The sequence below is a fragment of the Anas acuta genome, chromosome 22 (genome assembly GCF_963932015.1).
Source record: "Anas acuta chromosome 22, bAnaAcu1.1, whole genome shotgun sequence".
In the NCBI taxonomy this organism is placed as follows: Eukaryota; Metazoa; Chordata; class Aves; order Anseriformes; family Anatidae; genus Anas; species Anas acuta.
In genome coordinates this window covers 986,555-1,009,460 of record NC_089000.1, presented here as the reverse complement: position 1 = coordinate 1,009,460, position 22,906 = coordinate 986,555, and the positions used below count along the sequence as shown (strand labels likewise).

General features: G+C 52.2%; 1 protein-coding gene across 4 annotated transcripts in view; it reads right to left on the bottom strand.

The window, feature by feature from the left end:
* The window catches only part of PLEKHM2 (pleckstrin homology and RUN domain containing M2), a 30,594-nt gene extending 11,174 nt beyond the window's left edge, over positions 1–19,420 (bottom strand). The window contains exons 1-8 of one of the 4 annotated variants that reach the window (XM_068658354.1): positions 19,074–19,417; positions 5,499–5,605; positions 5,201–5,310; positions 4,196–4,295; positions 3,610–3,697; positions 3,011–3,197; positions 1,074–1,202; positions 629–688 (exon numbers count right to left, since the gene is read on the bottom strand). In XM_068658354.1, the coding sequence (XP_068514455.1) occupies positions 629–688; positions 1,074–1,202; positions 3,011–3,197; positions 3,610–3,697; positions 4,196–4,295; positions 5,201–5,310; positions 5,499–5,605; positions 19,074–19,133 (841 nt within the window). In that variant the 5' untranslated portion in view covers positions 19,134–19,417. Of the gene's footprint in view, positions 1–628; positions 689–1,073; positions 1,203–3,010; positions 3,198–3,609; positions 3,698–4,195; positions 4,296–5,200; positions 5,311–5,498; positions 5,606–19,073 lie in introns of all 4 variants that reach the window. The other 3 variants (XM_068658351.1, XM_068658352.1, XM_068658353.1) reach the window with 3 other exon arrangements.
* Positions 19,421–22,906: the final 3,486 nt, after the last annotated feature.

The window sequence follows — 22,906 nt, the reverse complement described above, 5'->3', positions numbered from 1 at the left end:
ACACAAGGCCCAAAAATAAAGTAGACAGGATTAGTTCATCTGTTTTCCAGGACTTTCGGGAAATCAATGAACGTGGATCAGTTTTTCAATCAGCACCTTGTGTGTGCTGATCTGGTGTCAGATCAGCTGAGCACTGTCACACGTTTCAGATGGCCGCTGATCTCTGCATGCCAGCTTCAAAGAAGGGGCGATTTTGCAACTTTGCTTTTGTAATGTGGTGTAAGGCTCCTCTACCAACACAGGCCATAACGCACCGAGCAGGCAGAGCACTACACTTGAAACTTCAGCCTCACATCTGCTGCGCAGAGCGCAAGGGCAAAAGACATCTAGAAGACACAGAGGCATAGTCAGAGGCAGGAAAACACCCCTCTGCTCCAGGACATATGGCCAGGTGAACATGTCTGGATACACGAGGAGCTGGGGAAAGCTCTGCGCATGGTCTCACAGGAGATGAAACACAATTGCCCCCCCCCGAAGGATCTTTTCTATTTCCTTCTGCCGCTACTGAATTCCATCGAGATGTGGTGTGTGTTTGTTAAAGAAGTGAAGAGGGGAGCATGCAGCAAGCTTCAGGTGGCAGCAATGCAGAGAGGAAAATAAAATGTTTTAACACATGAGTATGTCCCACCTTCCCAGTCTCTGCTGGGCATGGACTGCATTGCTGGAATGACATCTCCAAAATCATAATCTACAAAAACGAGGGATAAAACTCAGGATTAGAAATACAAGTAGTAGGGAGGGAGGGGGACAGAGGAGAGTGTAAAAGGGATTTGGGGAGGGAGATGGGAAGGGAGAGAAACAAAATAATCTTCCACTGGTATCTGAAACGCATGAGAACATAGTAGGGGAACACAAATGCAAATGGAAACCAGCTGCACTAGCAGTTGTTACTGCTGGATGCATTGCAGGAGCTAGGATGTGACCAGCAAAGGATGAAGGCCCCAGCAGGAGAGCTGCTGGAAAGCTAAAACAAAGAAATGGTGGGTGTCACAGGGCTTGCGTTCTTAGCCAGGGATCCCCTTCAGGAAGCAGTTTCAGTGCTCTGTGCCTCAGTTTCCCCACTTCACACTTACCTCCCACAGATACCGTGTTGTTTGACTCATTAATGTTTGCAAAGCCAGGGGTCTGATTAAAGGGCAAAGCTTGTCCTCTGATCCTAAATTCCCCAACTCCACCTACATTCCCAGGGAAGGGAGATGCTCCTGTTGAAACGACGAGCAGTGAAATGGTTAATGAAGTTAAATGGGATCAGAACACCACAGAGATGAAAGGGGCTGCTCAAACAGAGACAGACACTGGACCCCCAACCCGCTCCCTACTGGAGGACCAGCAGCACTGCCTTCTCCCTGGGGTTCTCACACATCCACCTCCCTGGTCTCACAATAAGGAACTGCATTTCTACACCAGCACTAAACCCCTCCCCTCACGGGGAAACTGAGGCACAGATCACAACTACTGCCTGGACACACAGAATGGCTTGTGATGAGGCCAAAGCCAAAACCTAGCTCCAAGATCTCCTGGACCTCCACTCCAAACCCCACCTGAGCTTCCATTCACCAAGTGGGTTGGTGAATGTAGCCAAATCTTTTGACACCCCTTGCCCAATCAGTTAGGAGGTGCATTGGCACCAAGACATGTTCTGCCAAGGGAGGAACAGGAGTACAAGACAAGGGGTGCAGTACGCAGTGAAACGTGAATGCTGCTTTTTCCCAGCCTCTGGGGACAAAGGAGCTTCCTCCCATGAGTTTTACTGCTAGGTTTCTTTTACTGTCTCCAACTTACCTGGGGTGCTACCAACAGGCTGGTCATGCGTGGCAGGGGATTTGAGGGTTGTTTGGGAAGGACAACTACACAGGACTTGGATACAGAAGTGCTATGCGATGCTTCAGGGAAGGGTGCTGGCTTGTGCACCCTGGCAAGCCAAGAGGCCTCGCTGCTTTCTCTTTGAAAGCAAACCCTTTCACACATGCAGCACATGTGCAGACACCACAGAAAAGCCCAAAGCAGTGCCATACTTCAAAGTCCTTTGCTAAAATGATGCTAACACCCATCCTGGCATCTTGCTTCCTGGGCTGTTCCTCCTCTGGACTGCAGTCCTTGCACATAAAAGGCAACTGGCAGACCCTTGTCTCAGAGGGAACCTGACTGTAGGTGGATGCAGTCCTGAATTCACTGCACCCCATCTATTTCAGAATCTCCTGATCCTGCTTTCCTCAAATTGGCATCAAAAAGGGAACCAGGTCAATGTATTCCGGATTAGGAACAACAGTAGCTGAAATGTTCCTTTGTGAACATGTTTCATGTAGCATAAGAGCTGCCTGTTCCAGCCTGAAGTGGGCTGAGGAGGTAGGCACAAGGCACATTTTCTCACTTCATCAGGAACAACACCCAACATGGCCAAGCCCTCTACGATACACATAAGGGTGTGAGCATCACAACTCATCAGCCTGCTCAAGGTAAGATACCTAAAGAGAAAAAAACAGCATCTCCGAGACCACTGGCTGCTTTTCCCTCAGACATGGAGAGAAGACTTTGGAAACTACTCTCTATATCCTCCAAATATTTGTGTCTCTCAACTGCAAAACAAGCAGTTAGAAAAGGTCCTCTGCAGCCGTGCATACCGAACTGTTAATGGTCAGAAATGGGCACAGTTTTCACCCCATGGGGAGATTTCACCAGTTCTTACAAAAACACACCCTTGTATGGAACTGCAGCCTCAGGTAACTAGCATGGGAAGTTTGCCCCTCCCAACTGGAGGCAATGTGTCTCTGCAGCTTACATCCCAGCACAGCACTGCCCCCTCATTTCCACTGGCTGTACCTCCTAATGCAAGATGAGGGAGGCTCACAGCCTGACTTCTGGGGCTCTTTGGTCTCTTCCAGCCCATCATTTGCTACATCATTTGGTAGCTTGTCTGGTCCAGCAGCTCAGCTGATGGCAGTGTGGGAACACACAGCCCTGACAAAAACAGGAGGCCAGTGCCTCGCCTCTGCTCTCTCAGACCACTTACCTTCACTGGAGGGAGCGATGGCGCTGTCGTCCCATTCCAGGTTGGTGGAGGTGACAGAGTTGAAGGAGTTGAGAGACAGGCTGTCCGAGCCGTGCACGGAGCTGGGCAGGCGGTCCTCGAAGTCTAAAAGGTACTGAGGCTTGTAGTAATCTGGCATGTACGGGGCCAGATCCAGGTAAGGAGCGTCCTGCAGAGGAGAGTGTGGAGTGAGTCAGGATCTGAGTCACTGCACACAGCCAACTGCACAGACGAAATGATGGCACTGCCTTGAATGGCCTCTGACCGTCCATTTCTGCCTCTTTCACAGGAAACCTGACAGTTCCCTCCTCTTTCACTGTGACACCGAGGGTCAGCCAGTAGCCTTGTGTGCACCTCTATTTACCTGGAGGGATGCCAGCACTTCGTACCACACTTGCAAATGTGACTCCCCTATACCCCTGTCAATCTGGGAACATCACATTTTCAACAAGAGGACTGCCAGCAAAAAAGTGCCTTGGAGCAGGCAGTGGGATGTGTGACAGCCAGGACCCCTCACCCCACTCAACACACCCGCGGCCCCAGAGGCACAGCAGGCAGACAGGTAACACGCTGCCCCTCACCAGATCCAGGTCAAAGCGGATGAACTCCAGCCCAGACACCAGCGTTAAGAACAAGGTCAAGTGATCGTGACTGCAAACCAGGGCATTCCTGCAACACGGATAAAACAGAAGAGCTTTAGAGCTGTGGAAGAGAGAAAAAACAGCTTATGTTTTCTTAATTTTGGTGACATGTCCCTGAGCTACACTGTAAACAGCCCCAGAGCTGTCGGCTGTCTGCTTGCCACCTTTCTAAGAGCAATGGCCAAGCTTAAGGCTCTGAGAGCACACAAGCTCTCACTGTCCCTAAGTCACTCTAGAGCCAGATTTTCAGGTGTCCACTAGAGCTGGGTCGAGAGCTTCTTGGAAGGCATGAAAGAGTATAAAGAATATGCCTGGGATTGGGAATAAAAGCAGTAAATATAAGAGAGCCTGGAAGCATCTCTTCTAGGACAGTGCCTCCACATCAGGGATCCTTGCATTAAGCACACAACACCTCTGCAAATGATCAGACCCTGACCAATGTCTCGCTCCCACACTGGCATTTCTTGCTTCTGACAAGGAAGGATGCCAACAAGAGCCCCAAAAAAGAATGAGCAAGCATACTCACTTGACGTAGTATTTATGCAGCAGGCTTAGGTTCTCCTGGAACAGCCTCAAATAACTCTCCAATGAGTTTTCGTTGAGGGCTAGGTACAGCCACGCCCGGCCTGTGAACAAAGCGGAAGAGGGATTTAACTGCAGGGAAGTTCCTGAGAAGCAAAGCAAGCCTGGAAATAATCACAGATCTGTTAAAATACATGAGATTGTTCATTCACATTTATATCATTTGAGGGGAGCAACTGGCTGTTGGGAAAATCTGTGGGAAGAATGCCAGAGGGAGATGAATGGACAGATTCATGACTTGCAGTAGAAAGAAGAATAAGAGTGTGCATGGCAGCCAGTAGAGAAGAGGTCACAACTGCACCCCTATAGCGTGATGGGGCCCTGCTGGCAGTTCCAGCAGGATCACCAGCCAGGAGAGACGGAGGGAGAATCGCTCTGAATCATCGCAGGTGCAATTTGAGGTATTACATAAAGGCTGGTGCAGAGAGGTGATGGCGGAGGCTGTGCTCAGCTCTGCTCTCACCGGTACAGGACGTGGGAGATGAAGGGTGTTGGGAGAATCAGGCAGAGAGGAGGTCTCTGGGCACCGACCGTCCTGTGGCCTTGATGGTCCCAAACATCTGCTACAGAGATCTTGCAGCAAGGGAGAAGCAGCATCAGGCAAACGACAGCTAGAGTGAGACATTCTGGGGCAAGAGAGGTGATGTCTCCTATCTGCCATAAACCCTTCCTGAGAGCACAGCGCAGCAGATTGCTTTGGTTTCGTGGCAGCAGAAGCAGTCTGACCTACAGACAAGGCTGCGATATTTCTAGAGCCATAATGCAGGACAGCAGCATTCCCACCTGCTGGGCCTGAGCAAGGTGAGCTGGACTCAGCCCTAAGCTGCCTGCTAGCCCCCTGGTCCCCAGCCCCTGAGCATGAGCCACTACAACCTTCCCAGGCTGCCTGCTGGATGTTCCCAGGCTGAAGTTTGCCCTCAGAGGCAGGGCAGTGTCTGCAAACACTCACTGCGTCCCAGGTTGGTGGCCACGTGTTGAAGCACTTCTATCTGTTTGATGGCTTCGCGGCGGGTGAAGTGCACGACCAGCACCCAGTAGCCCGAGGAAAGGTCTTGCAGTCTGGAAGAAGAGAAGGGCCCAGAAAAGGTTAAGTGAGGGCTTTCTTACCCCCATCCCAATTGCTGCCTAGATAGCTTCCCCATGCTGAGACGAGCCCCTGCAACATGCTATGTGCATGTCCACAGGCAAAGCAGAGTGAAAAGCATCTAAGCACGTGCAGGAAACCCAGAGGCAGGCTCAACACTTACCCATAGAGCAGAGCATGGTCCAGATGTTCACAGAGCCGCTGCAGGACCTTGTCATGGTTTCTGATGGCTGGCGTCTCATCTTCACAGGCTGCAAAGTAGCTCTGCAGCTGCAAAGAAGAGAGACGATGGATGAAACACCCCAACAGAGGAGACAGTTGGATATGCTGACACTCACATGTAGCATTGCTGACACTCACATACAGCATTAATATTTTTTCCCCCTCTCTTAGCTTGCAGTAACCTCGATGCAGGTTACTTACAGGGTGCAGCAGTTGGTTTTAAAAGTACCCTAAAGTACCCTAAAGTACCCTAAGGTGAGACCCTCCTAGGTCTCAGGGTCCTGCCATGGGAAACCCTGGGCTAGGAGAAACCTTGCTTCCAGGTGCAAAAGTTGATCTGAGTCCAGCAGAAGGAGGACAGGTTGCTGCTGTCACATCACCCATGGGCAGTTCTTACCAAATAAAGTCTGCTTTGTTCTTCCCAGACAATCACAGTGGACCTAAGCGATCCAGCAGCGAGTCTGCAATCAGCAGAACAAAGCTGGCAAGAAGTAACACAGCACCTGCCTGTTTCACCCGCTGCTGCACACGTGCTGTGTGCCATATCTGGGTGACACCCCGTGCAATTCCAGCATCCCGGGAAGAGACCAAGGTTTTCTTGTCACAGACGGCTTCAGTAACCGCTGCGATGCTGGGGATCGATGCCAGGCAGCCAAGAGCTGCCCCGGTCCTCCCAGAGTGTCAGGGGCAAGCCGCAAGGGACTGCCTGGCTGCACGGCACCGGGGACATGGAGGGAGCAGAGGCACAGCCTGAGCTTGGGCAGTGCGGATGAAGACAAAGGGACAAAAGCAGCCTGATTCACCCCGATCCCTCTGTGTGGCATCACCACGAGGCACGACATCATCTGGTTGCTGCTTTCTCAAAAATCTGGGTGGCTCGACTCATCTCCAGTTAACCCACCCACAGCTGCAAGGGGTTGGCAAAGCCAGCTCTGAGGTCCGTGCTGGCCATGCACTGTGCTGAAAACAGTCCCAGAGGGTTGATGCGGCAAAAACTACTTTTTGTTTTTGCAAAATCAGCCACTAGAAATCCCCTTACACACATATTCCTTCCCAGCCTTCTCCTGCCCCTAGAGCTTAGAGATGTATTTAGGTCCCTGTCTCAGACACGCCTGGCATTCAGGCAGAGAACGAATGAGTTACTCACCCAGGACGAAGCCTCAGCTGCACAGGCCACGTTTATTTGCTCTGGTTGGCAATGGTTCAGCTGAGCCATGACAACTCATCACCTACACATACCTCATTTTGGCACCTGATACCTTTTTGCCAGGCCTCACCATGTTAGATTCAAAGAATTAAAATATGCACAGAAGAACATGTTTAGAGGTGTCCTTTCCAAGTCACGGGTTTCTATCAAGAAAACCACGCTGCTCCAACAAGCTGGAAACCTCCTTGTTTTTGTAACACCTGCATCATCTGCTCCCCAGCACGGTTCTCTGGCTTCTTGCACCAAGGGGTTTTGATGGGGACTCCAGCACAACACCCATGTGCTCACGATTTTCTCCAGAAATACACAGGACAGAGCCTTCCTGCCCTGATCTGAACAGAAGACAGCTTGTGCCTCATCCGTGAGAGCGCATGAAGCAGCGACCATGACCACATCACCCATTGCTTGGTGGTGATTCAGCCCATCTGCAGCTCCCACATCACCAAAGTGAGCCCTGTTCTGCCAGTTCCCAGCAACCCTTCAGTACTCCAGCAAGAGCAGGTGAGATACTGCAGGCTCCATATAGAGACAAAACCAAAGTTTATGTTCTATAAAACTGGATGGGGTTGTGCTTGTCAAGTCTGACTTGTCCCCAGAAACCAGAAACTGGTTTATCCTCCTGAATTACTGCTACAGCCAGAGCAGCTCTTTCAGAAAATCATCCAGTCCTGATGTGAAATTTACCAAGGGGCTAGCGAAAACCCTCACAGCACCTGGAGAACTGTTCCAACAGCACTGCTAAAAATATGAATATATCAGGCTGGGAGCAGGGTGAAGCTAAAAGGTCTTTAATCTCTGTGGAGGAAGGCAGCTCTTAGGTAAGACGGGAGAGCCAGGCGTGTTCCTGCACGGAGCTGGTCCCAGCCCTGACGTGGGAAAGAACTGCTGAGCTGGAAGAATCACAGCCAGATTCCCTCATCCGATCACAGAACAATTCATCTGTCCCAGTCCCACCAAGAAGATAAATGCCCTGGGGAACACAAAGCGCGATAATGGTTTGCATGCAGAGCCACCCGTAGGTGCACAGACTTCCACTACACCCAGGCGAGAGCCAATGCATTCTAGCTCAGCAGCTCTTCAGCTCTTCCACATTTTTGAGGACGAAGCTGCCTCAGAAGATTTCCAGTATTAGTAGGCAGCCCAGGTCCAAGCAAGGAGGAGAATGCCCTGAAATCCCACTATTCCAGAACTATTTCAGGAGCTATCTGCAATCAGCAGTTTTAAGCACATTCCTTCCCACAGCAAGGACACTTGAGGAGGAAACAAAATGTAAATTTAGAGCCATATCCCCCAGGCGATGGGTAAATGGAGCCATGAGGGATCATAAAGGGTTTCACACATAAGCCTCTGATTTGGGGGCACGGGATCCTCCTCCAGCCCCCTGGAATCAGGGATGTGGCTTTTCTACACTGTTTGGAAAGAAATACAAAATAGAAATACCTTCTTTCATCCCCAGGTTTGTTCTGCAATACATACTATCAACACGGAGTGCTCATACACCGCATGTTCTCCAAGAGCTGCCTGGAATGGAGAGTCACTGAAATATCCCTTTTTGGGGAAACAGAGGCAGGAAGGAAAGCCCCTGCCTTGTGGGATGTGAGCCAGGAACCGAAGGCAGAAAATCCTGGCTTGTCCCAGCCACGCTGTTGCCTATGCAGAGGGCTGGGGTACCCTCTGCTGCGGGTCCTCCTGCTGCACTGCGGCCACAACGTCTGTTTGGGGTTTTTCTGCAGGCTCTGTGCTCACTTGAGGAAATGCAGCTGTGGGGGACAGCTAGGGGAAAAAGAATGAAAATAAAAGCAGGCCTTACGTTAGCTTACCACATCAGTGGGGAAAAACAAGGCGCCACTCAGGCAGGCGCTGTGCACACAGCTCGGGGAGGTCGTCGCAGAGGGAACTCTGAGCTCTGCCACCAGCTGGATGAGCTCCCCTTTACAGAGAGATTCCGTGCAGAGAAAGAGATGAGCGAAGAAGCACTTCCTCTTTTTCTTTCCTTCCTTCCCCAAAATAGCCTAGATCTTTGTTACAGTCCTTCCCGCAGCCAGTTCATGGTTTCCAGCTCTCCGGCTCCTACATGGACTGACCAGCTCCCGTCAGCAGCAGAGGTTCAGCACATCCCCTTGCAAACCGCTGCCAAACCCAGGGGATTGTCCCATCTCTGCATCTCCGAGTGGCGAGAAGCAGCTGGGTATTTCTGGAAAAATTGTTTTCCATTTCTTAGAAAAGCCGAATCTTCCTCCAAGAAAGGACCTAAGTTTTTAAGGGATGATTCCACGTTATATTAAGGCTTGGTGCTACCTTTAGCCTCCCTCCTGCCCCAGGAGTCAACGCCGCTGGCAGCACTGTTGCAACAACGCTGGTCTTGCTTCATGTAGGTTAGGGAACGGGAGAACTCTGCATGGCTTTTTTGGGAAGTCAGAGGCCAAGCACCAACCTGCAGCGCACCCACTGCCAACTTTTGCTCATTGCAATGTCCAGAGCAAACCCACCCCAAACAGCCCCCGTCCAGTCCGTGCCATGTCAGGAGGCAGAGGACAAGCTCGTGTGACTGCCTGGTGCACCATCACGGGGCCACGGGGCGCTGCGAGCGGGAAGCAGGCACGTGGTGGCTCCTCCCGGGGCGATTTGAGTGCTCTGAGTCACGGCCGTGTCTGAGCTGCTGCTTGTGCCAGCACAGGGAAGCGCACCAAGGGGTTGCTCCTGCACAGAGTTCTGCCACCGCGTTCTCCAGGCAGCATGGCATCAAGGGACAGGGACATTTCTACTGCGTCCCCTGAAGAAAACAGGGCCAATGGCTTGGAGCCCCAAGCAAAGGACACGCACAGGCTGCTGGAGCACAATGAGCCCCAGAAAGAGATCAGCAGGAGGGAAAAAAACACACAGACTGCAACGCAGCTGGTTTGCCCTGCTCCAAGCCCTGCCTGCTCCTTGTAGCACGGGTCTCCTCACCTCCTGATCCTCATCATCATCCCTCATCCTCGTCCCTGTGCGTTTAGCTCTTCGCTTGGGCACATCTCCAGCCTGCCTCCCGGCCACGCGATGTGCCCAGGTGGCCTTAACTGCACAGCCGGGGAGCTGGGATTTGCACAGGGTGCCCAGAGAGAGCGCTGAGTCCCCACCGAGCTCCCACGGAGGCAACAAGACGGAGCAAGCCCTGGGAGCTCCGGGGTGGAGCCAGCCCTGTGGCGAGGGTGGCGAAAGGCTGCGACTTGCAGGAGCTGATCGGGAGGCGTCTTCTATTTGGAAAGAGACACACAGAGGAAAGGTACGACAAAATAGCGAATGAACTACAAAGCAAACTGAAGAGAAGCAGCAAAATAGCTATTTCATATGTTTGCTCGCTAGTTGAGTCTTGACGCAGCATCCCTGTTGTGCCAGGCCCTGAAGACACTGCATTTCAGAGCGGTGACAGCAGTTTGTGTCACCTGGGCCATTTTATAGCTGGCTCCAGAGGCAGAAGGCAGGGGAGGGCCAGGCTTCCCGCAGAGAAGCACCAGCCAGTCCTTCCATGGGAAGATGCGCTGTGTGTCCACTGCCAGCACTCGTTTCCGAGCTGAGGAGCAAAATCTGGTTGCATCATTTCCCAGAGCACCTGGCCTGCCCCAAATCCAGCTAACCTGAGATCTGCACGAATTCAGACCACAAACATTTCGGGGCAGAGGTGCAGGCCACGGACACGTTCTCCACCCCCTCTTGGATGGACGTTCCCAGAGCCTGACACCAATTGTGCAGCACGGGGGGGGTGCTGGGACACTGCCCTGAAAAAATGAGCACTGGCATGAATATTGCAGGGGGCTGTAAAGTACCAGCAGGGTGTGAGGGGCACAGCACGCTGTTGTTAACGCTTATCTGTGACCCTGCAGGTTTTCTAAAATGCAGATACACGTGGAGATGCCCTGAGAGATGGTCTGTTTAAACCTACTTCCCTAGCAAACGAAAAATAAAGCTTTGCACCGTCACAGCAAGCAGCTCTGCTCCAACACAAACAGCCTGCATTGAAAAATGCCACGCTAGGAACCTGCCTGCTTGCCAGAGCTGGACAGCACAGCGTGCTCGGAGCTGTACGCGATACGTAATGTGCCTCCCTACCTCCGAGTTACCATGCATTTATCTGCTGTGTTTACTTCTCCCCTGCAAATTGCCATAAAACACAAACAAACAAATTGAAACCAAGCTCTCCCTAATCACTGCGTGGTGGATGGACCTGTTGGGGAAGTGGTGATCAAACTCCAGCTCTTCACATGTGAAGCATCCACAAAGCAGCTCCCTGACATACCTGGGCAGTGAGAAGGGCTGGAGCCAGGAGCACCAGGAAGGAGACAAGCAGTAAGGTTAAAAGAATTTACCAAGCACAACAACGCACCTGCAGAGCATTCATCTTGGGGGGTTCTGGTGAGAAGCTTTTTCCCTCGTCCCCTCTGCACCCCAAAACCAGGTGGGTGCCACGATGAATGGCCGAAGCCTCAGGGTGAGGACTCATGCAGCCAACGGGGCCCTGCAAACGCCTTGACTCAGCCCGGGGCTATTTATAGACATTCCTGCAGCCAAAATAAGTGCTGTCGGCATCCAGAAGGCATCCCTGCGATCCACCAAGAGCGTCTGTCAGCTTGAGACCACTCCGCAGCCCATCGTGTCCGCTGGTGTTGCAACAGCGTGGAGCAAAACCTGCTGCTGCAAACCGGTTACCGAAGCTCCTCCTGAGCCCAAGTACTCAAGGCTGGCAAGATAAACACACTCGAGGAGAAGGCAGAGCAGAAGGGTGTTTGTCCAAAGGGAAAGGAAGGCTTGTTGGAGTGGAGGGGGATAAAGGAAGAGCTCCTGCTGCACCTCATCCCATTGAGGAGAGGGTGGATTTAATTGCTGTTTATTAATCGAGAGTTGATTGTAAAAGGCATGTTTTTTGTAGTAATACGCCACACCCCACGCTGGCACACACAAGAAAGGATGTTCCTTGCACGATTTTATAGCCTACTAATTGCATCAGCTCTCAAGGCCCATTTGCAGCATTCTCATAGCACAAGGAGTGATGCCAAAAACCCCACCGGTCAGGTCCTCCCCTCTCCATCCCTGTTTTGCACTGGTTACCCCAACAAAAGAAGGGATCTGCAGTGCTTGTCAGGCTGAGGAATAGTTCTGATGCGTTGGTAGCTGTTTGAAAGACAATGTTCTTAAAGATGCTGTCACCTCCTGGAATACTACAGGAAGACACTGCGGAGAAGGAAACCCCCAGGTCCTTCGTGAGCCCTGACAAGGGCTTGCTTCTTGATGCAGGGCCACGGAACCATCCAGGTAACGCACTCAACCCCGAGGTCCACGTGGAAGGAGACCCACAGCACCCAAAAAAATGTATCAGCACTGCCCCTTGAGCCAAGTTTCCAGGAATGGCTGCGAGAACAACGCCCACTCAGGCCTCGCAGCCTCCACGTTATGCTGAGGCCACAAAATTGCTCTGGCTTTTGATTATCCTCCTGTTGAGAATGTCATCAGCAAGATCGAAGGAGTCTTCCTTGAGTCCTCGTTTCCTGGGATTCCTGGCATTTAGATCAAAACGTCCTTACCTCCTGTGTCTGCAGGTAACCCCCCTGCAGGGACCAGCACCACTCTCCTGAATAAACCGAGTGAGCCGAGCTGCGGCAGCCACGCAGGAGCCCGTTCTCCAAATCGAATCGTTCTCGTGGTGGTGCATTGAAACCTCTCCAGCACTCCCACGACCTGACTGAAATGCAGTCTCCGGACCCGCCTGCACTATTCACTGGCCACAGTCCAGCCAAGTCTTTACCTCCCCTCCTCACATCTGGCTTGCAGATACTTCACTAGCAGCTTTCCAGAACCAAGCTCGTTTCCCTTGTTCTGCTTGGCATTTCCCTGGCAAGACAAACACTGAAGAAGAAAAGCAAACTGACCCATTGGGCAACCCCTTGCATTCCTCCAGCTCAGCTCCTACCCCAACCACTGCACTCGCTGTATGGGAAAGGCGAGGGATGCTTCCAAGCCCCACTTTCCCAGCCACAGCACAAGGACTGGCAAAAGGGTTTTCCCCATTTGCAAGGAAGCAAAACAAAAGGAACACCACAAAGCAGCAAGCAGGCAGCCAAAACATAACACAGATTGCTGCAGCCTTCTTTCTGCCTCCTTTCCTGTCCTCTTGCTGCCTTCCTGAACATCTGGAAAGAGCTCCTCCGATCTATCAAGGAGGTGGCTTTCTTTGCAGGCAGTGTTTTGGAGATGCAAACCCTCTGCAGGGCTCCGAACCTCCCCAAGCCTGCTCCCAGCACCTGCCCTTCTACGGCACTGCTCAGCTGGCTGGGAGCTGGGGCACGTTACTGGGCAGCACAGCCCTAAACAGCAAGGGCAAAACCCCGTGGTTTCCCGTGAACGCAGCCTAAACACTGCCTAAAAACGTGATTGAAAACTTCTGATCGAGGAGACAGCTCTGGGTCTTGGCGCGATGTCTGGGGCTTCACCCACAGCAGTTCACCCTCAAGAAACACACCTGGAGCTCCAGCCCCAAGGGAAGAGGCATCAGCAAGGGACAGGGCAGACACTTCAGATGGATAAACAAAGACAGGCACAATCAGCTCTCTCATGCCTGCTCAGGAGAGTACAGACATCGATGGCAAATGGTAAAGGGGAGGCCAAACTCCTCTGCAACCTCCGTACCACCTATAGAAGCGGGCTGAATTTCAAGGCAGGGATGTTATTCTGCTGCTCCCTTTACCAATCAAGACAGAAAGCTGTACAACACAACTCAGAGCCCAGAAACTTCAGCTCTGGCAGGATGTCCGGGGGGCTGCACACGTGACCTGACTCAACATTTCTTACAAACAGCTTCCAGACCAGCACTGGCCTCAGAGCTCAGCTTCCCACCCTGCACTCAGCACCCCCTGCCTGGGTGCTGGCACTTTCCTGACGAAGCACATGGGACGAAGCACATGCACCAGCACCTTGAGGCACCGCCAGTGTTGCTGGAGCAGCCATAAGAGAAAGCATGCTCGTGATGTGCAGAGACAGCAGCCTGAAAGAGGCAAAGCTGAAACCCACAGGAAGGATGCTTCATGTCTAGAAATACGGAGCTTTGCAGCATTTGCCCAGCTGAGTGCAACCCAGTAAGGCTGTCACCTCCTGCGACATGTACACTCGTCAGCTCCCGCACCCCAAAGGCTTTTTCCAGGGTTTTCCTTTGTTCGATGTTCATTCTTTCTGCCGTGGTGAGCAGGGAATGGGCGCAGAGCTGGCTAGCAAGGCTGGAGGGAAGCTACCTGCCAGCGGTGCTTTTTGTCAGACGTGGCCAGCAGAGCCCCTGGGACTGCACACAGCTGCGGAGGAACAGGATCCCTGTGTTAGCTGAAGGCGGACGGAAAGGTCACATGCTCAGCACAACAGAAAACAGATTTCACAGGAGGGAAAAACAAGTCCAGTTGGTAAACACACTAAAACAAGTGAGCACAGGGGGTTTGTGCCCTGTAACGCTGCTGCTCTCCCAGATAGCTGCTGCTTACTCACACTCCAGGCATTCAGCGCTTTGAATCTCTCCCTGCAGACAAAGTCTTCTGGCACAAAGTTATTTGGGTTATTCCTCTTGGATCAGGGTATCAGAAGTGGGAAAAGCTGGAACCGCTCAGCAGCCGTGTCACGCTCACAGAATTCACGAAATCGGAGGCAGGCTGCCTCAGAGGCATGGTGCATTGCTCCTTCTACAAAAAAACTGGCCTCCTGAACCAACTTCTCTCTCAGCAGAATGCTTTGTGCTAGCAGGAGAAGAACAAATAGTTTTTTTTCCCCCAGAAAAAAGGCTATCATAGCCTTGTCCATCAGCAGGTCCTGAGCTGATTTTAAGAAATGCCTCCCCTTGGCATAAAGAGTCAGTTTTGGTACCAAAAAATCCAGTCTTCTTACCAGGTTGTTGCTGGCAGTTGTATTATCACCAGGCCTGTGCCAGGACACATAAGGAATTTTGAGAAAAAAGCCCTGAAATACTCACGGGACCTCACTGCTGCACTCAGCCTGACCACAGCAAGCAGCTTTGTTTGCTCACCAAGCAGTGGCAAAGCCCTTAGAGGATGCCCAAAATGCGCAGAGCGTCAGTGCTGTGAGCGTTGAAGCACCTGAGGGATCCTCGTGTATTCGCAGCTCCACAAAATCGTTGCTGGCTTCAGCAAAGGGAGATCGAGCCCCGTCCTTGTGCTCTGGCAGCCGGTGAGCCCGGTACAGGTTTGCGAGCAGGAGCACTGTGCACGTACAGGCGTCAATTCCTGCTGCGTGCTCCCAGCAGTGACAGCGGATGTGGCTTGGAGCAAACACAAACGAGCGAGAGGAAATACCCTGACAGAGATAAACCCCTGTGGTCTTACCGCCAGCGAGGTGCCCCTCAACGGGAAGCAGGAGGCAAGCTGCTCTTCAGGCTCTTGCACATCTCCAGAACTGCTACCTCGGTGTCATGGCAGCTTGGCTAAATCAACGCACCCCCCAGAGGTGGGCACATCCCCTCTGCATTTGGGGGAGGGATGCTCCACACCAGCACTACCTGCTCCTCTCCAGGATGGGGGGACCAAGCCATGCCCAGGTCTTCCTTCCCTCGCTGTGCAGGAGATGCCACAGAGCAGAGTTCAGGGAGCCTGGGGGGCTGCAATGGCATCTCACTGGTACAGAGCTGAAAATCTGATGTGGAGACAGGCAGAAATGGCACAGCATTAATTCACTGGCACCCCTGCCTGTGGGGAGAAGTGGAAACTTTCCCAAAGTCATGCATAAACGGAACAGGGCCAGAGCTTCTGGCAAGAACTCTTGCAACATCGGCAAAAAAAACACTCCACCTGATTGACATGCACCAAGGATCAGCTGTTTGTGGTAATGTGTCCTTCAAAGCCACAAAGAAAGCCTGAAAAACAGAGAAGAGCCCCAGAATCTTGGATTTTGAGCTCTTTATGAATTTAAGTTCAGCTCCCCAAATTGGCAGCAATGAGCTTTGTTTAAGAACTCTGCATTCTGGCCACCTAACCACAGACAAGGCAGCAATAAGTCTCTCCTTAACCCTCTGCAATGTCCAGGACAGCACGGAAAGCCAAACAAAGAACAAAAAATGTTTATGCTACCAGCTTCAGCCTGGATCAGGTCATCTGTGATAACTCAGAGCTACCAGGAGATGGTTGGCCAAGGATGGGTATGAAGCTGTCAGCATTTCTAGTGTGCTTATCACAGCAAAAGTTCAGCTGCAGCGCTTGCCCCGCTGCTGCCACTCACAGTAACATCTGCTAGAGGAAAAGTAGTGCCAGAGCGGACAAGGGTCTGCACCCCTCGTGGAAAGGATGCATGCCAAGGGGTGAATGCACACCCAGCCAAAACTTGACCGTCTGCAGCTTTTGCCTCAATAAATCCCTCGCTCAATAAAGAAAATAAGAGCTAGGCATCAAGTCGCACAGTAATTTGTGCTGGAGCACAGCCCTCTTAGAGGGAGCACTGGGTGGGGAAGGGGAAAAGAAACAGGCACAAGACACAAGTAATGAGCGCCACAGGGCGATACTGTCCATACAACCAGGGCAAAAAGCATCGCCTTCCGAATTGTTTTATTTCTCCCAGAGGTCAGAGAGGACAAGCTATAGATGGGGAAATCAAGGCTGTCCTCGCACTTCTGGGTGTGTGTTTGAATCAAAGCAGGGAACCAACTTGCCAGTGCTGAGCTGGCCCCTCCTGAAGCCTCCTGACATCTCTCCAGCTAGAGGCACAATTTATGAGTCTCTAAATTTGATGTTTTGCCTTTCTCTTGGCCGCTGAGGCCTGACCTCTCACCTCTGCTGTCAAGGGTAGAACTACCCCTGATCTCTGAGGTATGGTGGAAGTGCGTGACCAGACCCTTGGGTATCACATGGAGAGACCCGCGGGTTTATAATTACCCTCTCCGAGGTTTGCACCCCTATTTTTCCAGCTGATCTTCTAGCCCTCAGATATTTCTACATATTCCCAATCACTGAGGTTCAAGGGATTCACTTGTTGCGTGGAATCAAAGCACTTTTTCTGCTGTCCATTTGTACAGAATTTACTCACTGTGCTCTGAAAAAAATGTCCTCCTGACCTCCTGCTCCTGGAATTCAGAAGTGCACCCGGACCTGCTTCAAGCGAAGATGCTACGATGGTGGCACAAGAAACCAGAGCAGCTCTCTGTGGCACGGGCCCTGCGCAGCCCTGTGCTGCTGCTTGTTGTGCTCCCCGTTTGAGGCAGAGGGAAGCTGACGAGCATCTGGATGGTTTTCCTTGTGCTACTCAGAAAAAACATGCTTTCTGCTGCTACTCAAAGGCAGCTATGGAACCAAGTATCTCAGCCTTCAGTGCTGGTTTGCTTTTGTCCCAATTCCATCCAGTCTCGAGGCGAGGTCTCCTTCTAAAGCAACTTGACCACTGAGAATCCACAAACTCTTCCTCAGGTCTGAAGCTAAGAGGAGAAAGCCTATTATTTGGCCAAAAAGCATTGCAGAAAGGTGCACACATCGTCACAAACACATCCAAACCCTCTGCTCCACAAATCAAACCTGCAACAACAGCAAGAGTAAGGAGTGATCTGCCTACACAGCTAGAAAGCTTTTGAAATCAGAGGTAATACTTGGAAAAGTCTCCACACCTCATGACACAACCCCAGCAACCAGGAGTCATTACTCAAGAGGCAGGGAGCAGAGGATGAACGAGATGAGGATCTCCCAAAGCACAGCGAGGGTGTGGGGAAGGCGTACCTGTTCCTCTAATCTACTATCTTATTCTTCCCACTAACACAGAGAAAAGAAAAATGTCAGAGAGTCAAGGGATGAAGACAGGGAAATGCTGGGAAAAATTAGCAATTCCATTGCTGAAGGGAAGCAGTCTCCCTGAGGAAGCAGAATTGCATCCCGGGGTAAAACACAGGGGTGTGCCAGTGCTGGACTTTTGCCACGTGGTTGAACTTGGTTTCACTGGGATGGTATTAATAGGTCCATCAGCCTGGTGTCTCCTTTGTTTCCCTGAGCTTTCCTATTTGGAACTGAACAGGAAAGCAAACTGGCAGGACTAAAAAATCCAAAAAATCCCTCTTCATTGCTGGACCAAAACAGCAGTTGGCAGAGATCAGTGCAGGTCAAGGCAGAGATGTCTTGGCAGAGCTGTAGACAAGGAGCCTTCCTCAAGTACAATAATAACCAAAAACCCCACCATGTTGATTTTACAGCATTTCCAAACAAGGATCCCAAAGATTTTCTCTGTAAATAAATTATTTTCTTTGTAAATAAATTATGTCCAATGTAAATAAATTGTGTCCAACAAATCCTGAGTGGAAAACTAGTGTATCCTTATGTACATGGGGAAACTGAGGTAGCAAGGTCAGAGCTACAGAGCATCATAACAGAGCTTGGAGCCAGATGAACATCCTGTCGTTTCCAGGTAGATAAGAGATTCACCCTAAAAATTAATGTCCTCTAAAAATTAAGGATGGAGACCAGAGAACAGGCTCACCAACAGAGGAAAAGAGAGAGGAGAGGTTTGCACATCCATCCTACATCCAAGAGGTAATGTCAAATCATCCCTTCCTTAATTGTGCTGGAAATTCACTCACGATAGTCTTCTTGTGACAAGTTTTCATGGATGAATCTGTGTCAGGACATGTTGCAGATCGCAGAAAAACACCAATTTCAAAAGGCAGCAGGAGCCCAGTAACTGGAGAAATATCAGCAAGTCCAGAAGGCCTCCTTTCCCCCAGAACGTGGGATGAAAACTGAAACAACTGCCTTCACTCCCCCCAGCACAGCCTGTGGTTGCTGGCCTTTCTCTAAAAAGGCCTGAGCTCACATTTGGGCCAGGAAGGACAAAAAGCAAGGCCCCAGACCAGAACTTCCCACTCTTGTGACTGCCCCAGACACAGAGGAGGTCCCCTGAAAAAGGGAAACCCCAGCCTGGGACTGGGAACCCCAGCACGGCCCTGACAGCGGGGACACAGAGGAGGTCCCGGGGTGCCCCCGGCTGTGTCCCTTTAGGGGGTGCAGGAGGGGTGCCCAACACCCCCCCTCTGCCAGGGGCCGCCCCAGCCCCACTGACTGGGTTCCTCGGGGGTGTCCTTGGCCCCAGGGCACCAGCAAAAAGGATGCCTCCGACCCCAGCCCCCCAGCCCGGGGGTCCCTGGGGGCATCCCCCCCCGGTCCTGTCACAAAGCGGTGACCCCAGACCCAGGCCTCGGACAGGGGCGGTCCCGCAGGGATGTCAGCGATGTCCCGGGGGGGGGGGGGGGACCTCCCCCCGGCCCCCCCCGACCTCAATTTATCGGGGGGGGATGCCCATGGCCGCCACACCGCCCACCTTCTTGACGGAGAGGGAGATGTTCTCCAGGATGCGGTCCTTCACCTCCGCCGGCTCCATGGCGCCGGCGCCCGCCGCCCTCCGCCTCCTCGCCCGCCCGGCGGAGCCCGAGGGCCGGGCCGCCCTCCGGGCCCTCTCGCCGCCCCGCCGCCCCCCGCCGGCCGGCTCCGTCCTGCCGGCTGCCCCGGCCCGGCCCCGGCCCGGCCCGCCGGCTGCGGGGTGGCGGCCGCCGCCGCTGCTGCTCAGCGAGCCATGGCCGCGCCGGGGCCCCTCACTGCGAGCGGGGCCGGCAGGGAAGGAGGGAGCGCAGCGGGGCCGGGCCGCACTCGTGACGGCGCCGAGCTCCGCCAGCAGCTGAGGTCAGGGGGGAGGAGAAGGGCCCGGCCCGCCCCAATGCCGCCGCCCGCCCCCGGGAGCCCGGCGGGGCCGCCCCCAGGCCCCCAAATGGCGGCCCCGAGGAGAACGGGGAGCGTGGGGGCGAGGGGAGGTGGCAGCGGGTGCCGTGAGGGGAGGAGGGGGGAGCAAGGAGCTGGTGCGGGGTCCCCGACGGTCTCCCCCCCCCGACACGAGGGGGGCGGTCGGGTGAGGGGACGCGAGGGGCGGCATGGTGAGGGGAGAGGGTGCTGGGACCCTCCTGAGGCTGGGCTCACTGAGGGGGCACAAGGGGACAATAAGGACCCAGTGAAGGGGAGATGGCAGAGGGGACGTGAGGAGCGACTGCGTTGGGCCCTGTGAAGGGTCCTGTGGGGAGAGGGCACCGGGTCCCTCGTGGCCCTGGCCTCAGTAAGGGGACATGACGGGAAATGGTGTTGGGTGCGGGGAGGGGAGATGGTGTTGGATCCAACAAGGGGACGTGAGGGAGATGAGGGGTACAGGGTGACAGTGCTGGGTCCCGTGCAGCCCTCCGAGGGGACTTGTGGGGAAGATGGCACTGGGGGCCCAGTGAGGGGTCAGGGGGTGGGGAGAGTTGTGCCCCCCAGTCTGGGGACACAAGGCAAGGTGGCTGCCAGCCCCCCTGCATGCAGCACGGCCTTGCTGTGCTTCAGGGCCTGGCAGGGGCCAGTGTCAACAGAAAGGGACGTTTTGTGTCACTGCTTAGTGATGTGAGGGAAAAACGGCAGTCTACATAGCACTCACACAGCTGATCATCAGTCTTTAGACAAGGAAATTTGTAAAGACGAGTCCACAAATGTGAAAACACAAGCAGCAGCTGTTTGGGAGGGCTGGGAACAAATAAATACAAGCCCCAATAGCCATCATGGGACAGAGTGAGGAGTTGGTGCAGGGTGCAGCAGTTAAGCCTAACTGCTCCTAGGGAGGGAGGATAAAGAAATAAAAAATAAAATTAGTAATAAACCCTCATCTTGAGATTCAAGTGAAAGGCTCTGATGCCGGGGCTGCAACTTGAGGCTAGCTTATTGCTCTTGCAACATTCAATGCTAATAAGTGAAAATAGAACTGAAAGTAAAAGCAGTTAAAAAAGGAAAAGCCAGCAGCTCTCCACAAGCGCATTCCCTGCACCATTCACACCACTTCCTCTGTAAATAACCTGCTGGGAGGGAAGGGATGGGCTGAGCCAGAGCTGATGTGCCAGGTCAAACCTGCCCTTTCCTGCAGCTGCTGCGGGAACAGCCCAGCCAGTTTAACAGCTTTGGAAACCGTGGGAGAAACTCCCAGGGAAGGAAAGAGAGCGCAGTTCATATGCACTTGGGTTAAAACAGAGCCAAAGCACAGAACTCTTATTTTCTCGGCTCCCCCCAAGCCCACCAGCAGCAGGAGAAGCAGAATCAGTGCACCATGCAAGCCCCAAAAAGGATCAGAGCTTGTGACTGTAGATTCTCAGCACACAGGGAAGGAAGCGAGGGCTCTCCAGCTGAATGCTCACAACCAGAACAAGGTAAGCTCAGGTGGGACATTACAGAGGGTCAGAACCCCACTAAAAAAGTGCACAGCTACTGAGTAGCAGACCTGGCCATGCAACATTTAACATATAGCAGGATACTGGAGAGACCAGCAAGCTAGTGTCAGCCCCTTTGAAGAAGCCAAACCAGAATCAACACAATTTCATTATTTACTGGTATACTTTAGCATTTAAAGCATGATTGAGGTACAAGGAAAGCATGCTGCACAACACCAGCCAGCAGTGAAGTGCATCAGTTTGCATTCCTGATTGCTCTGAAGGCACTAGACACAGCACAGCAAGTGTAACTGTAAAATCCCATGGTACAGACTTCCTGGTCTCCTTCAGTTTTCCTGGATATTTTGAATGTCCCAGGTACCTGTTCTAATCCAAGCCCTTGTCCTGCTTCCCACACAAAGACGTTAGCTTTGACTGCAGTTTCTCTGTCCAGGTTTGGCACACCTGGGCCTTACAGCACTTTGTGCTCGCACCCCACAGAAGACTGCATAGCAGAGCAGCGAGTTTGCAGATGCCTGTTGCATCCAGCAAGGTGACTGTGATCCCTTAAAGCTTCCACCACACAATTATGGATTTTCCATGAGAAACTCCCACAGGAGCACCTGCGTTTAAAGACAGCTCTCATTCTCCCTGCACAAGCTCTGGTGCTGTCATCCCACTCTCCCCACGTCCTCATCTGCTTCCTACCCTCTTCCCATTAGATTTTCAACTCTCTGGGACAGCAGCAGGCTCTTTGCTCAGCACTTACAGCCCAAACTTAGTATGAAGAACATTGCCCAGAAAGAAAAGGAGCCATCAGGAGCTCGTCACAAAAAGACAGAAGGCCAGAATGAATCATTGAGGTGTATCTCACCTCCTACAGCAACGCGTACCAAGTACAAGATACTGCCCCCAGATATGTAACATGCCTTATCATGTATTGCAGTCATAGGGCACTTCAAGAAGCTCACCAGTAACCAGGAAGAAAATTAGAGACAAGAAACGTTTCAGAAGGTAGTAGGATAGATTTAAGGAAAAAAAAAAAAAAAAAAAAAAAAAGCACCAGTATAATTTACGTTAAAAAAGGGCTGTGTATTGTGACAGTTTGCTCTTACTGAAGAGTGTGAAGAGGGGAGGTAACTCCTCCAGAGCGCCAGGGATCAGAATTAGATTAGGAAAAGACAGGGAAGAGACGGTAGATTTATCAGAATAAGTGAAGAGCAAGCCCTGCATCTCTAACATTGTGCAGGCCACAGCCCTGTGAGTGTATCTATGTTTTCACAACTGGGCTCAAATGTTTGATTTTAAAACATTTCACATTTTCATTTGTTAACAAAGAGGCTCAAAACTAGTCACTCCTTTGGTAGCTGCTACTGAGGAATTGCAACCACCAGCCACTCATGTCCCTCTCTGCATGATTCAATGCTTTTGTTGGCAATCATAATAGTACCTGGTAATTAGTAAGCTTGGTTGTCACAGATAATTAACTAATAGTGGAGCGATCATTGCAGTTTGCTTCTGGGGGGAAGCTTCCCCTTCAGTTTACTCCAAGAAAAAAGAAGAGGTATAACAGATAATCAACCTTAACCGAATAAATCAAAAGCCAGGCTGGAGAGCAGGGTTTCCTAAATCCCATTCTGGTGACATACCTGTCCAAGAAGCGGCTCACTTGCCAAAGCAACACCAAGCACATGCTAAAACCATGGAACTGCAGAGAAGCAAGGCAGTGGACCCACATGAGTGAAACTGCTGAATTCACCAGTGGTGGTTTAGTCACATTACTTCTATTTTAGTGCAGAAAGTTGTGATGCAATGCTCACCTCCTTGCATCCGGCTCCTGGTCCTTATGTGGCTTCTGCACCCACATGACTACTCAAAGAAACCTTTATCCGTCATTTGTAAACTCTAGAGCACTGGGGAGTCCTTTGTGCATCTC